This window comes from Cetorhinus maximus, chromosome 3 (assembly GCF_964194155.1).
Source record: "Cetorhinus maximus chromosome 3, sCetMax3.hap1.1, whole genome shotgun sequence".
Classification (NCBI taxonomy): Eukaryota; Metazoa; Chordata; class Chondrichthyes; order Lamniformes; family Cetorhinidae; genus Cetorhinus; species Cetorhinus maximus.
Genome location: NC_135881.1, coordinates 196,292,887 through 196,307,999, shown reverse-complemented (window position 1 = coordinate 196,307,999; position 15,113 = coordinate 196,292,887). Strand labels below are relative to the sequence as shown.

The following is a 15,113-nucleotide window of genomic DNA, read 5'->3' as shown; positions in this document are numbered from 1 at the left end:
TCCCTGGGTTGCTGAGACCAACTATAGCATCCCTATTGCCGCTCCGATTGAGGTCAGCTTAAGGCACAGACTGTGGATTGGATCTGGTCCATTTGGCTTGGTACAACACTGGGTATTGCCCGTAATCAGTAAGACATCAAATTATATCTTTAACTAAAACATTGAATAATGTATGCAATTAGCAAAGTTTTCAACCACCTATTTACAGCAATGTTTGGCAAACAAACTGAAACAGTGCAAAGCTAATGTGATTGCACCATCACAGAATTAGAAAGGGAATTCATCCAATAATAAACTTGCTCTCTTTCAGTATTGATCCACTAAAACCTCATTCTTCCCATATTGTCTTTTTGTAGGTTTTTTATGGCTTTGGAGTCTATGCAAAGTGTGTACATTTGATCTTAAGCTCCCTTTCTCTTGTGTGCACATTTTTATTTATTATTTCACAGCATGCAGACGTTGCTGGCTGGGCTAGCATTTATTGCCCATCCCTAACTTCCCTTGAGAAGTTAGAAGTGAGCCGCCGCCTTGAGCCGCTACAGTCCACGTAGTATAGATGCACTTACAGTGCTGTTAGGGAGTGAGTTCCAAGATTTTGACCGAGCAACAGTGAAGGAACGGTGATATAGTTCCAAGTCAGGATAGTGTGTACCTTGGGGGAGGTGGTGGTGTTCCCATGCATCTGCTGCCCTTGTCATTCTAGGTGGCAGAGGTCATGGGATTGGAAGGTGCTATTGAAGGAGCCTTGGTGAGTTGCTCAGTGTATCTTGTAAATGGTACACCCTGATGCCATTGTGCGTAGGTGGTGGAGGGAGTGAATATTTAAGGGAATGTTTATGATGGGGGTGCCAATCCAAGTATGCTGCTTTGCCCTGGATGGTGTCAGTCTTCTTGAGTGTTGTTGGAGCTGCACTCATCCAGGCATGTGGAAAGTATTCCATCACACTCTTGACTTGTGCCATGTAGATAATGGACAGGCTTTGGGGAGTCAGGAGGTGAGTTACTTACTACAGAATTCCCAGCCCTGACCTGTTCTTATAGCCACAGTATTTATATGGCTGGTCCAGTTCAGTTTCTGGTCAATGGTAACACCCAGGATGTAGAAAGAGGGGGATTCAGTGATGATAATGCCATTGAATGTCAAGGGGCGATGGTTAGATTCTGTCTTGTTGGAGATGGTCATTGCCTGGCACTTATGTGACCCGAATTTTATTTGCCACTGAAATGCCCAAACCTGGATATTGTCTAGGTCTTGCTGCATATGGACATGGAATGCTTCAGTATCTGAGGAGTCTCAAATGGTGCTGAACATTGTGCAATCATCAGTGAATGTCCCCACTTCTGACCTTAAGATGGAGGGAAGGTCATTGATGAAGCAGCTGAAAATAGTTGGGCCCAGGTCACTACCCTGAGGAACACCTACAGCAGTGACCTGGGACTGAGATGATTGACCTCCAACAACCACAACCATCTTCCTTTGTGCTAAGTATGACCTCAACCAGTGGAGAGTTTCCCTGCTGTTACGATCCCAGCTGATGTTACTACTGGATAAGTCAGATCCCAGAGTGAAACCTGGCTTGATAGATTCTAACTTTTTTGAGAAACCGTGGGGGAAAGTTACTGAACAAATTCACAGGAGCCTGCTGATGAACTTTTAACACAGAATAAAATATTTATTAAAACAAGAAAAATGAACTATATTATACCAGACAAACACATTAGAAGAATCTCAATATAGACACAAGAAGATGATTAAATTTCCTTTACCCAGCAATATATTTACAAACACAAACCAGCGAAGAGCTACCACTAGCTTGACACAAAGTTCTCCTGGTTTGGGATTGACACGTGCAAACGATTCTCTTCCAGTCAATTCTTGAGGATTCACTTGATGCTTCTCACCCAACTTTTTATCTCTCCCGAGACACCCAAAACCATACTCTAAACTCACTATTGCTTCAACTGCAGAGCAAACATGAGTTCCCTAAACTCAATGTCCCAGTAGCCTTGTTGTGTTTCTTATTTCAGAGAGCTGAAAACCCCTGTCTTCACTCCCTGACACACATTAAACTCTTCCCTGTCTTTGTCTGTGTCTCTGTCACTTCAGCACTGTGATTAGGCAACTGTTGAGTTTTTTTCTACCTTGTGCTTTTTTCCCAAAATCCCTAAACTTCTAACGCCTTTTTAACCCATCTCTTTAACGTCAGGGGTTGTAAAACCTCATTAAAAATGTATGTATACAAACATATCCAACAGACTGACCTTTCAGTGACAGGTCCTTCCAGGCACCAAGGTCCATAAAAAACCTAAATGAAACTGGAACCATCTTAACTTTCTTAACACAAAAATACACACGTATAATTTTTAATTGAATTTATATATATTGTTCATCACACCTCTGATTCTCATTGACTTCAGTTTTGCTAGGACTCCTTGATGCCACACTGAGTCAAATGCTGCTTTGATGTCAAGAGCAGTCACTCTCACTTCACCCCTGGAGTTCAGCTCTTTTGTCCATGTTTGAACCAAGGCTGTAATGAGGTTAGGAACTGAGTGGTCCTGCCGGAAACCAAACTGAGTGTTGGTGAGCAGGTGATTGCTGAGTAAGTGCCACTTGATAGCACCGTTGATGACACTTTCGGTCATCAGAAAAATGATGAAGAGTAGACCAATAGGGTGGTAATAGGCCAGGTTGGATTTGTCCTGCTTTTTGGAGATAGGATGTACCTGGGCAATTTTCCACATTGTCGGGTAGTTGCCAGTGTTGTAGTTGCACTGGGACAGAATGGCTAGGGGCGCAGTTAGTTCTGGAATGTTGTCAGGGCCCACAACCTTTGCAGTATCCAGTGCCTTCAGCCGTTTCTTGATATCATGTGGAGTGAATCGAATTGGCTGAAGACTGGCATCTGTGGTGCTCAGGAGGAGGCTGGGATGGATCATCTACTTGGCACTTCTGCTGATCATGGTTTCAAATGCTTCAGCCTTGTCTTTTGCACTGATGTGCTGGGCTCCCCCATCATTGAGGATGGGGATATTTGTGGAGCCTCCTCCTCCAGTTAGTTATTTAATTGTCTACCACCATTCACAACTGGATGTGGCAGGTCTGCAGAGCATAGATCTGATCCGTTGGTTGTGGGATCACTTAGCTTAGTCTATCACATGCTTCTAACGCTGTTTGGCATGCAGGTAGTCCTGTGTTGTAGTTTCACCAGGTTGACATCTAATTTTTAGGCCTGGTGATACTCCTGGCATGCCCTCCCGCACTCTTCATTGAATCAGGTTGATCCCTGGTTTGATGGTATTGGTAGAGTGGGGGATATGCCAGATCATGAGGTTACATATTAAAGTTGAATGTGATTCTGCTACTGCTATGGCCCACGGTGCCTCATGGATGCCCAGTTTTGAATTGCTGGATCAGTTTGACGTCCATCCCATTTAGCACGGTGGTAGTGCCACACAGCATGATAGAGGGTACCCTCAGTGTGAAGACGGGACTTCATCTCCACAAGGACTTTGCGGTGGTCAGTCCTACCAATACTATCATGGGCAGTTGCATCTGCGACAGGTAGATTGGTGAGGACAAGATCAAGTAGGTTTTCCCTTCTTGTTGGTTCCCTCACCACCTGCCACAGACCCAGTCTAGCAGCTGTGAAGCAATCTATACTTTTGGATTTTTGTCTGTGTTTTTAGAAGTTAGCACCTTGCGGGGGTGGAGGGCTAGGGTTTGGGGGAGGTGAGGGATTGGGGGGTGGGCATTAACTTTAAAGTACAGAATCCACAGAGCAGGAGCAGAACCCTGCTGAGAGATATTAACTGGTCACGCAGATCAGTTCAAGGGGCAGAGTGAACAGCAGCCCATGATGGTGAGCAATGGTTTCTCAGATGAGTCAGGAATTGGAGGACGCAGCAGAAGGTTGCTAATTTGGTGCTGCTGGGGAGATTGGGGTTTAGAGAAGCCCAGAACATTTATCAGCCCAGTGAAGCTGAAGTGAACAGCAGCTATTGGCTCCATGAAGCTGGGAGTTGGAGCAAAGGGAATCTCGTGAGCAGTGGGATTCTGCTCAGAGTAGCTAGAGTGCTGGAATTATACTGTTAACTAGATGTTGGGGTGCAGCATTATGAACCAAGTGAAATGTAGTCTTGGGAAAAGAGATTGAGCAACTGGGAGGCAAATGGTCATTGGGGCAGGCTGTGTGGGAGCGGCTTTTGAGAGGAATCAGAGGCCAGATCTTTGAAGGAGAGGCCCTGAAATCTCTCAAGAGGAAGATAGAATTTTAAAGAATTTTTGTGATTCACTGACGTCAAGGTGGATTACTGAGAAAATTTGGGGCACTGTCTTGAGTGTGTCTGCCATTTAATGTGCAGCTTGTGGTGTGTATGACCACAGTTTGCCTGTTAATTCCTGTTTACCTCATGTAAATTCTAGGTGTTAGTGTATAAGATAGATAGCATTTACTGTTTGCTTTGTTAACTCGTTTATAAGAACATTTCTTCAGTTTATTTAAAACTGTGGAATTTTGTGGCTTTATTCTCTTAGTGAGTAACTGGGATTTCAAATTTTTGTCTATTTTAAAACAAAAGTTACTGGTCCTTAACTGGATCATAACAAAATTTGGGGGTTTCGCCTGAGACTGTAACAAAATTTGAGGGTCTGGTCTGAGATTGTAACATAGCTATGTCCTTTAGGACTCGGCCAGTTCAGTCAGTAGTGGTGCTAATTTTGGAATAGCTTCCAAAATTTTTAGTGAAACTGAAAGGAAATCTTAACTTGTATGCATGATTTCTGACAAATCAGATTTGGACTCAAATTTTCAGTGCCTTGAAGAGTCTGGCGCAAACTAAATGTCATTCCGGGAGTTCCTGGGCACATTGTACTGGATGTGAATGGTTCAAATAGCTGCCTGTGGTCAGGATTTTTAACAGTAGTGTTTTAATAGAATAAAAAATGTAGATGGGTACAATTCATCTTTTTAAAAAAAGAAATGTTTTGGAAAGTCCATATTAATGGAAGTCTTTGCTCTTTTGCTACCTTGACGATGTTTGTCATGTTGGACTCATGTCTAATTATTTTTCCTCTGGGATCCTAATTGAATTGCTATATTCTGATCTCACTATTCACTTTTTGAAGTAGCAATTACGGGGAATGATACTTAGGGGCTTTTGCCAGACTGGCTTTGAGTGTGTATTTTATATTAAAAAAAACACGCATTTCAACTGCACACTATTCTCTGTGGTCTACAAAAGTTGTGGTAATGTGGTTCAGGTCCTTGATCTTTGTCTCCTTACTGGTTATTCATCAAACCTCTATTTGCACAATAGACCTGATGATTAAGGTAACTTACCTGGAGGTCAGTTTGCGGTACAAAGTTAGCACAAAGAGTGTCAGCCTTGGCTCAGTGGTAGCACTGTCACCTTTGAATTAGAAGGTCATAGGTTTAAGTCCCATTCAAGCGATTTGAGCACAATAAAGAGGAAGTGTTGCACTGTCAGTGGTGTTGGCTTTTGGATGAGACATTAAACTGAGGCCCTGTCTGCTCTCAGATGGATGTAACAGATCTCATGGTCCCTATTTGAAGAAAAGCTTCCGTTTCTTCCCCCTCCTTTTTGTTTTTTCCAATAATTTATATAGATTTTTCTTTTCCCACCTATTTCTATTATTTTAAATGTATTTCCACCTATTGTTTATCTCTACCTTTTAGCCCTTTTAGTATTCCCCCACCCCCACTAGAGCTATCTGTACCTTGTCCTGCTTTCCACTCTAAATTAGCACATTCCTTTAGATAATATCACCACCTTCAACACCTCTTTGTCCTTTTGTCTGTGACAGCTTTTGGTTATCTCCACCTATTACTGGCTGCTTGTCCCAACAACGCCCCCCCCCCCCCCCCCCCACTTAAACCAGCTTATATTTCACCCCTTTCCTATTTTTACTTAGTTCTGTTGAAGGGTCATGAGGACTCGAAACGTCAACTGTGCTCTCCTCCGCCGATGCTGCCAGACCTGCTGAGTTTTTCCAGGTATTTCTGTTTCTGTTTTAATTCTGCCAATACCCTGGCTTGTATTCCTTGACCATACGTACCTGGCCGTTAATGCATTGTTTGCAATGGGACCTTATGGAGTGCAAACTGACTGCCTGGTTTCCGACAGTATGAGAATGACTGATTCAAAAGTATTTAAATGACTGTATCAAAACATCCACATTTATAATTTATTTATATTTTTCCTTCTATTTTTCTCTCCTTTCCCAAAGGCTATACAGACTCGCAGTACTTTAGATGCTGGTTGTCCAATGATAGTTTGTCTAAATGATTATTTGGGAGATAGATGCTGAAGTTTAGAAGACTTTGATCAATGTGGGGGTGTGGGTATCACTGGCAAGGCCAGCATTTGTTTATAGCCCTTGAACTGAGTGGCTTGCTTGGCCATTTCAGAGGGCAGTTAAGAGTCAACCACATTGCTGTGGGTCTGGAGTTACATGTAAAGATGGTAGATTTCCTTCCCTTAAGAGCATTAGTAAACCAGTCTCTTACTGAGACTAGCTTTTATATCTCAACAGCTGCTTTGGTGGGATTTGAACCTGTATCCCCAGAGCATTAGCCTGGGTCTCTGGTTCTTACTAGTTCAGTGATGTTACCACTACGCCACCATCTCCCCATGCAGCTAAACCAATCTTGTGATCACCTAGCATCTGGATGCAGCCCTCGAATAGTGGAATCCTTATATACAGCAATAAAAGATTGAAGTCCAACATCCGTTGGACTGGAAAGCAGATTGTCTTAACAACTTAAAATAGATTACAGATAGAATGTGGAAAAGTTGATTGTGATGAAATGTCTGTAATGATCACTTAGGCATTTGATTTTATTTCAGTGCTGTTAGGCATCTTGGGATATTTTTGCTACATTAAAGCTGCTATATAAATGAAACTTGATGTTATAATGCCGCTCTTGTTAGTGTTAATTAATGATTTAGAGTTCTCAATTGTATCCAGCAGAGTAAGGGTTAAGTAAAGCAATGCTTATTAAATGGCACTAAACAATTGTAACCTTGAAATGTGAATGAGGAATGATGGTGACAAATCTGTTTCCTGTTGGACAGGAAATGCTCCTCCAAGTTGGCACTCCAGAGACACATGGGAACACACACTGGTATAAAGCCATTTCATTGTCAGCACTGTGATTATAAAACCAGACTAAAGGCATCACTAATTCAACACATGAGAATTCATACAGGTAAGAATAATGTATTAGACAAGTGTTTTCCGTTGCATAACACATACTCTAAAACTCTGTAAATTTGGTGTTCCAAGAATAGTTTAAAATAACTTTAAGCGTGCCATTCCCTCTTGTTAAGTTATGAAGTTCCTACGTCCTCTCTGCTGTCTCCCTTATGGTTTCTGTGGATCTTAAAGCCTGAGCAACATCACTAATATGCTCTCAACCTTTCATTCGGCAACTTTAGAGTTGTGAGGTTCATGAGATGACCTTGAAAATTATTCTGATTACCCCTCCCACATGAAGAGGGGCCTGATATGACAACTCCTCTGTTGTAGCCAGTGCAGGTCAAAAACATGACACTTGGCAGTTTGTAAGAGCAGCTGTAAATGAGTTGGGGGCTGTTCTTTCCTGGAGTGGATGCAGAAGGAAGTGAGCTTGGAAGGGAATGGGGGATTTGGGTCGCAAGGGACACAAACAAAGTGGTAAAGGATAACCTTGTTATTGACTGAGGCTACAAGATATGGCAAGGTCGAGGGGGATAGGTAGGTATGAATGAAGGTAGGAGATGGAAGGGAAAAGTTGGTGGAGTACAGGTGAGCCGTAAATTCAAAACAAGATGAAGCTCGAGTACTATTTCAGAAATATGATCAATGCGTCTTTTTTTTTAATTTAGTCATGGAAATCGAGAAACTTGCACTTAACATTTTGATTTAATTTGCCTACATAACATAACTTCAGAAAGTTTTGATTATTAAATACTGTAGAAGATCAGTTGTTACGATAAAACACTTTCTTTAAGTTGGGGAGTAATGAAATATTTTTGAAAACTTTCTTTTTGGAAGCACACAACTGAACTGCCCTCTTCGCTTTACAATGTCTTCTAGCTTCTGTGTTTTTTATTCATTCATGGGATATGGGTGTTGCCTACATTTGTTATCCATTCATAGTTACTCTTGAGATGGCGGTGGTTAGCCACCTTCTGGAACCGCTGCAGTCTATGTGATATAGGTACACCTACAGTACTGTTATAGAGGGAGTTCCAGGATTTTCGGCCAGCGGCAAGGAGGTCGATATATTTCCAAGTCGTGCTGGCGTGTGAATTAGAGGGGAACGTGAAGATGCCGGTGTTCTCTTGCACCTGCTGCCCTTGTTTTTCTAGATGGTTGAGGTCATGGGTTTGGAGGGTGTCATCAAACAAGCCTTGGCGAGTTGCTGTAGTGTATCTTGTAGATGGTACACCCTGCAGCCACAGCGTGCCAGTGGTGGAAGGAGTGAATATTTAAGATGGAGGATCGGGGTATCAATGAAGTGGGCTGTCTTGTCCCAGCAAAGAAACAAGAGGCCTCATGTCGTCCAGGCTCTTCAAAATTTTGCTGTAGTATTGATATATTGGAGGAAAATGGTTTCTAGTTTCTTGAGTGTTGGAGCTGCCCTTTTCCAGGCAAGGATATGCAAATTTTATTTCCATGAACATTTGAAAGAGATGCATCGTGATGAAGATTACTGTGTGTGAGCTGTTGAGTTACTGCATAGATAATTTTTGTGCGCATGTTAACCTGTCACTGCTGTGTCTTTGCAGTGCAGTGAGTATTCATGTTCTGAATGTATACTTCTCCAGTTTGATGTATTGGGAAGGATGGGGATCAGGAAGGTGAACTATTTGAGTACAGTGTAATGTATAACTATAATGCTTACGCTGGTCAAGATTCAGGAGTGCAAAGGGCAATAAAAATGGAAATCAATAGTAAGGAAAAACTGGAGTCTGAGCTGGCACCACCTGTGTTATAGACTGGCTGAAGTTGAAAGTTCAACCTATCATATTCTATGCAGTAAGTACTTGAAAAGTTTTAGATTAATGCAGTTTGAAAATTTGGGTTGCAGAGGGAAGAGAAATGGAAGTAATTGTTGAATTGTGCATGTATATCTGAATGAGGTTGTTTTACAAGGTATATTATATATTTTTTGTCTCCAAAGGTGAGAAGCCCTTCAAATGTACAATCTGCCAATATGCCTCCATTGATGCCAGCTCCCTAAGGCGGCATTCCCGCACACATTCTACTGAGAAGCCTTACAAATGCCAGCTGTGCTCCTATAGTTGGTGAGTGCGTACACTACCCATTACTATCATGCTCCTTATTTACCCTTCCCATTCCACGTGGCCTAGGAACTTGCACCTTCACCCAAATGAGGGGGTAGAAACTTAAACTCTCAATAAGTACTGTACTGTAAAGGTCAATGAAATCAAGGAGTCGTCAAGATTCAAGAACATTTTATATCTTTGTTGTAACTTTACATTTCCTTGGGGAGCCTTGGCTGGAATCAGAAACTTTGAGCTGGATTTTTGCCAAGTTGGGATAACTTGGGAGCCCTTTAAAAATGGCAGGAGGGTCCCAATTCTGGGATTCCCCACCCCATTCCCACAGTTTCCAATTTTCATGAGCGCCTTTTAAGGATGCAGGCTGGTTCGGGTCGTGAGCCTGCACTCTCGACCTGGCTGGCTCTATTGTGGGGATTAGCATGTCCTAGTCCTCTGCAATTTTCATGGAGTCAGATCAGCTTTTCAATGAGCTGTGGTTCACCGCACCTCAAGAGGTGTTGTGAACCATAGTCTGCATGAGGGAGCCTTTTGAAAGGCAAGTTCAAAAAGGTCTGCTTCATGCTCCCATGCTAAGGTATTTCTCCATCCCACCCACCTTTATGGCCTTTCATGCCACCTGTGCCAACGTATGCCCATCACCCACCCTTATGATCCCTCAAGCCTCATTATATATTCTTGGCTGAGAGCCCAGAAATCCATTAGCCTGTTCAAACATTTGAGACCCAGGGAAAACATTGGTTGACAGCTCTGGGTTTCTGATCTATGCTCTCAATTTCACAATGTTTATTTGCAAAAGAAAAAGAGGTTTCAATTGTTTGTAGTTTCTACTGTTGATTCTTTAAAGGGTCTGGATGATTGACACTTTTATTGGGGCGTAGTAAAAAGGATTTTTTAAAAAGAATGGAAAGTTATCAATGAATGGCTTTTTGTAAAGCATTTTTAACGAATCCTATTGTCACTATAGTGCTTCTATACAATGTATAATGAGCGAATGGGCATGGAAATGCCATAGTTTGGCGTGGGGGGCATGAAGGACCATAGAGGTTGGGTGGGAGAAATACCTTGTCATGGGTGGGGTGCATGAGGGGCCATAGGGAGTGGATGGGGGCATGAGGAATATGTGGGGCGTGAGGGGCAAGGGCAGGAGGGCCTTTCTGTTTTCATTATAACTGGGACAAAGTCCCAGTACCCACAGTACCGGGGCGAGCCTTTTAAACAGCCTGCCTTGGCACCCGGCAGCTCTGTGGCTGTCTCCGAACGTTTTCCTGGGTTGAATGGCCCGACTGCAGCTTACAGGCTCCCCGCACAATGAAAATCCCATCCTTGCTGGGAATTTTCCCCACTCCTGCTACCCGCCTCGAGGAAGAAAATCCAACCCTCTGTGTGGGAAGAGCTCGGCAGTCCATTGTGGGAATGTGCTAAGAAAATATGTAAAATTTTTTATAAACAGCCCTGGCAAATCTTGGCTGTTGGGGTAACAGTTTCAGAAATCAATGATATGGTTTTTCTGTCTGGGTGGATTCCGTCTCAGCTGCTGGAGGGAACTTTCTTACCCATTGCAGGATTGTTTTAATACCCAAACAAAAGTGCTGCTCTCTTCACCCTCCCTTCTGGTTTCAGTTTAAGTATTTTTTTTTTCAGAGAATGACTTGCCTTTGCAAAAAGTAAAACCTTAAAGAAAGTTAAATCAGGCAGTTTATCGTGATTATCATTAAAGCAGGAAGGAAAAGCACAGAAACAAGAGGCCTCGTGGCACCCAGACTTTGCAGAGTTTTGCTTCAGTATTGACATATTGCAGGAAAATGGTTAGATCAACAACACTTATAAATGTTTTCCTGTAGTATAGCTTGTATATTTATTTTCGAGAGTCTATACAATTTATAAATAAGTACCAACTCTGTAGTTAAATGCATTGTGTGGAGTGACATTGATCCATGCAGAACAATGTTTGGACCCTGGTCTGTGCCCAGTTACCTAGTTGCAATTGGGGTGCCAGTGGAGGTACTATAGTCAGCATAATTGTTAGAAAGAGGTTAGAAAGCATTCATGGCTTCTGTTTTGTTATCCAGTCATTTGACTTAATTGTAGTATCCCACCCAGCTATAATGCCCTGCTGACGCATTGGCCTACGTTTTCCAATTGTTACACTGATTTAAAATGAATGTGTTACTGTTGACATTACAAATATAAAACCTAGGTCTAAAAATTAGTGTTCAAAGTTCTGTCTCATAAACAGCTTATTTTCACTTCTGAGGGGTATATGCTTCAAAATTGTTTTTTTATTTAGAGAAAAAAGCTTAATGGAAAATCGCAGAATTGTTACAGCACAGAAAGAGGTCATTTGGCCCATCTTGTCTGTGCTGGCTCTCCGCAGGAGCAATTCACCTTGTGCCATTGCCCCCGCCTTCTCTCTGTAACCCTGCACATTCTTTGTTTTCAGATAAAAATCTAATTCCCTTTTGAATGCTTCAATTGAACCTGCCTCCACCACACTCTCAGGCAGTGCGTTCCAGACCATAACCACTCGCTGCGTGAAAAGGTTTTTCCTCATGTCGCCATTGCTGCTTTTGCCAATTAGTTTAAATCTGTGCCGTCTTGTCCTCAATCCTTCCACCAATGGGAGCGGTTTTTCCCTATCTACTTTCCAGACCCTTCATGATTTTGAATACCCCTATGAAATTTCTCTCAACCTTCTCCTCTCCAAGGAAAACAGTCCCGACTTCTTAAATCTATCTACCTAACTGAAGTTCCTCATCTGTGGAACCATTCTTGTGAATCTTTTCTGCATTCTTTCTAATGCCTTCATATTCTTCTTAATGTATGGCGCCTAGAACTGGATGCAATACTCCAGTTGAGGCCAAACCAGTGTTATACAATTTTAACATAACTTCCTTGCTTTTACACTCTACGACCCTATTAGTAAAATCTAGGATGATTTATTAACTGCACTCTCAACCTGTCCTACCACCTTCAATGATTTATGTACAAATACATCCATTTACCACATATCATTTACCAGCAAGAGATTTATTTTCACATAGAAGTCTAAAGATCTTTAAATTTTAAATTGTTTCCCTAACAAGTGGATTATATTTATCTCTGCCATTGGGGGAGGAAGCTTCAAATATTCAAATAGCAAATGGGAAATTATATTTTCACCCAAATGCAGGATTTTAATCTGATATCTGCTTTTGAGGTAGAGTTCTGCATTTTTTTTTGCTTGTTTTCTTACTCTCTCTCCTTTGTCAACTCTGATTTAAGACGCACACTTGCCCTTGTATTCATTCTTGTGTTTTACTCACTGTTAGCTTTGCTGTCTGTTTCTATTGTTCTCATATTCCTTTGTTTCTGATTCTCTTTTTTCTCTCTCTCTCTCTCTCTCCCTCTCTCTCCGTCCTTACATTGCTTTCACTGCTGCTCTATTTTTCATTTTGTTTGATGTGTTCCCTCCTATCCTCCTTTGCCATCTCAGGGAGGAGGGGGTCTTTTTTACCTTCCGCGTTCAAAGCACGCTCGCAAAATGAAAGAGTTAATAAAAGATTAATGTATTATAAAAATGGTTGTTCAAAAAACAAGATTTACATTGGGGAAACAACTGTATACCCAAAAACATTAGCAATGGAATGGGGACATGTTGTTGCTTAGCAACCTCAGAATCTCATATTTTTTACTGTCACTTCTGCATCTACTTCAATGACTCTCCTGTGATTTTTGCACAGTGTCGATTAACAGTAGCGTTCATCTTCAGCTTCACTGACACTGGTGAGGGTGAATTTTTTCATTTGATATTTGAAATGCTGCTGGGTGAACAATTCTACCCTTGGACCTCACAGAAATGAGTTCCCTCAAAAACATTGGTCACACCTTAAGAGAGAAAATAGTGGATGTGACTCCGTTTGAGGTTTTCTTTTTCATCTTATTTTCAAGCTTACCTTTGACTTTTGTTACCGGGGTGGAGGCAAAAAAAAGTATGTGCAGATAATTAAGATGGAAAAAATAAGTGAAAAGTGACTGATCAAGTGAAAAATAATTATGAAAATTATTGGAACCTAAGAAGCGGTGAGCATTCTGAATTCAAATAAGAGAGGGGCCATTTAATGGAGAGAAGTCTTTCAAAATGGAACTGTTTCTATTTAACTCCTTGAAATTTGGGCTTTAAAATTAGTTTGTTGAGTTTTCTTTCTATTATATATTTTACAGGTTGCTGCTTCCCAAATAAGTTCAAAATGCTTATTTATTTTTATAATAACAGATAGAAATGACTCCAAGCGACTTGCACTAAAACTACTGAGCCAGTATTATTAAGGAATAGTTAGCTGACAGTTTTGATTTTCTGCACAAGCAAAATATATATTTTGCCATTAAGGTGTTTCTGCTTGACAGGAATGATTAAATATAGCAATAAGACTGGTTGGATGATTATGGTCTGTCACTATTTGAAGTTGTAGCACTTTCTTCCTATTTGCGCAGAGCTAACAAAGTGGTTAATGGAAGAAAATAGAACTTATGAAAAGGCTAATCTTGTTATCTGCAAAGCAGTTAATGGCACAGGCTACCATTTTCTGGTTGCTGTGAGCTGACCATTCAGCCCACCAATGCTGACCTTGCATTATCAGGCTACACAGATCTTTCCTGGCAAGCAGGGAACCTTGAAAGTTAGATTGCCAAAATCCCAAACAGAACTTTTAAAGAATTGGATGTGCACAAGCTTGCAAGTGCACGGTTATTTCTGTGCTGCCATGGAGCTTTGCAATGCATCCCACATTGTCAATGGGGGAGGTTACACAGACCAAGCAAAATGGAATTGCTTCAGGCCAAAGTGCCTCTGCATAATATAAATTATACAGTACAAATATTCATTGAAATCACAAATTTAGTTTGATTTGATTCTTCTTTTATTATGTAGCATTCAAAAGAAGAGCCTGGACCTTCATGTGCGCAGGCATCACACGGGTGAGACATTTGGGTGTCACTTGTGCATCTATTCCTCTCCTGACAAGCAGCTTTTGCAAAAACATCTGAAGAAACACCAGAAGGAGATGGAAGAATCCTTAAGGAGCATTCAAACGACTTCTGGAGTGGAGCCATTTACAACAGAACATTTCGAGGGAGCCCCCGACATCCTGCAAACTGGCAATTCATAAGAAACTGTGAGATCACACATCTGCAAGCTGGAGATTTTTTTTTTATATTAGGTCAGCTGGGCCATCTGCTATTATCTCTGTACTGAAGGAGCTGGCAACGATGACTAAACTCACTGATGGCTTGGACTACGTTCCAAGATTGTTAGCATTCTGAAAGGAGCTTTGGTATGTTGAAGTTAGAATGTACCAGTGAATTGTGAGAAAGCTGACTGTACAATCCCTTATGCTTATAGAAAATAGTGTCTCTGTTTCCCAGCCATTTAGACCTTTCAAAACCGAGTCTGCTCAACCCCAGTGTTACACCCCCACTTATTTATTTTTCAAGAGAGGGTTAAAGTGGTGGGATTAATTTAATATGGACTGTGTTTGCAGTAAGGCTGACCAAAGAAATTAAAAAATACTTACAAACCAGAGAGTGAAGATGTCTCTTAACAAAAGTGATACCACTGCTGTACGCTTCTAGTATATCGCTAATAAACAGTGTTCCCGTTCTTAAAAAAAAAAACAGAGATGGATAGAAGCAAGTTTGGCTTTTCCTGTAGCTTTTCTGCCACGTTTTGTTCCTCATCATAAATTCTGATGGTCTAACTGTTAGTTTGAGTTTCCACTATTACATCATTCAGAGCTCTGAAATGCTACCACCACCACACTGCC

General features: G+C 41.4%; 1 protein-coding gene across 1 annotated transcript in view; it reads left to right on the top strand.

Annotated features, from left to right (window-relative positions):
* LOC144679166 (uncharacterized) overlaps positions 1 to 14,870 on the top strand; it is a 31,573-nt gene extending 16,703 nt beyond the window's left edge. The window contains 3 exon segments of the mRNA XM_078539550.1: positions 7,099 to 7,232; positions 9,192 to 9,315; positions 14,222 to 14,870. Of these exon segments, the coding sequence (XP_078395676.1) occupies positions 7,099 to 7,232; positions 9,192 to 9,315; positions 14,222 to 14,459 (496 nt within the window). The 3' untranslated portion in view covers positions 14,460 to 14,870.
* Positions 14,871 to 15,113: the final 243 nt, after the last annotated feature.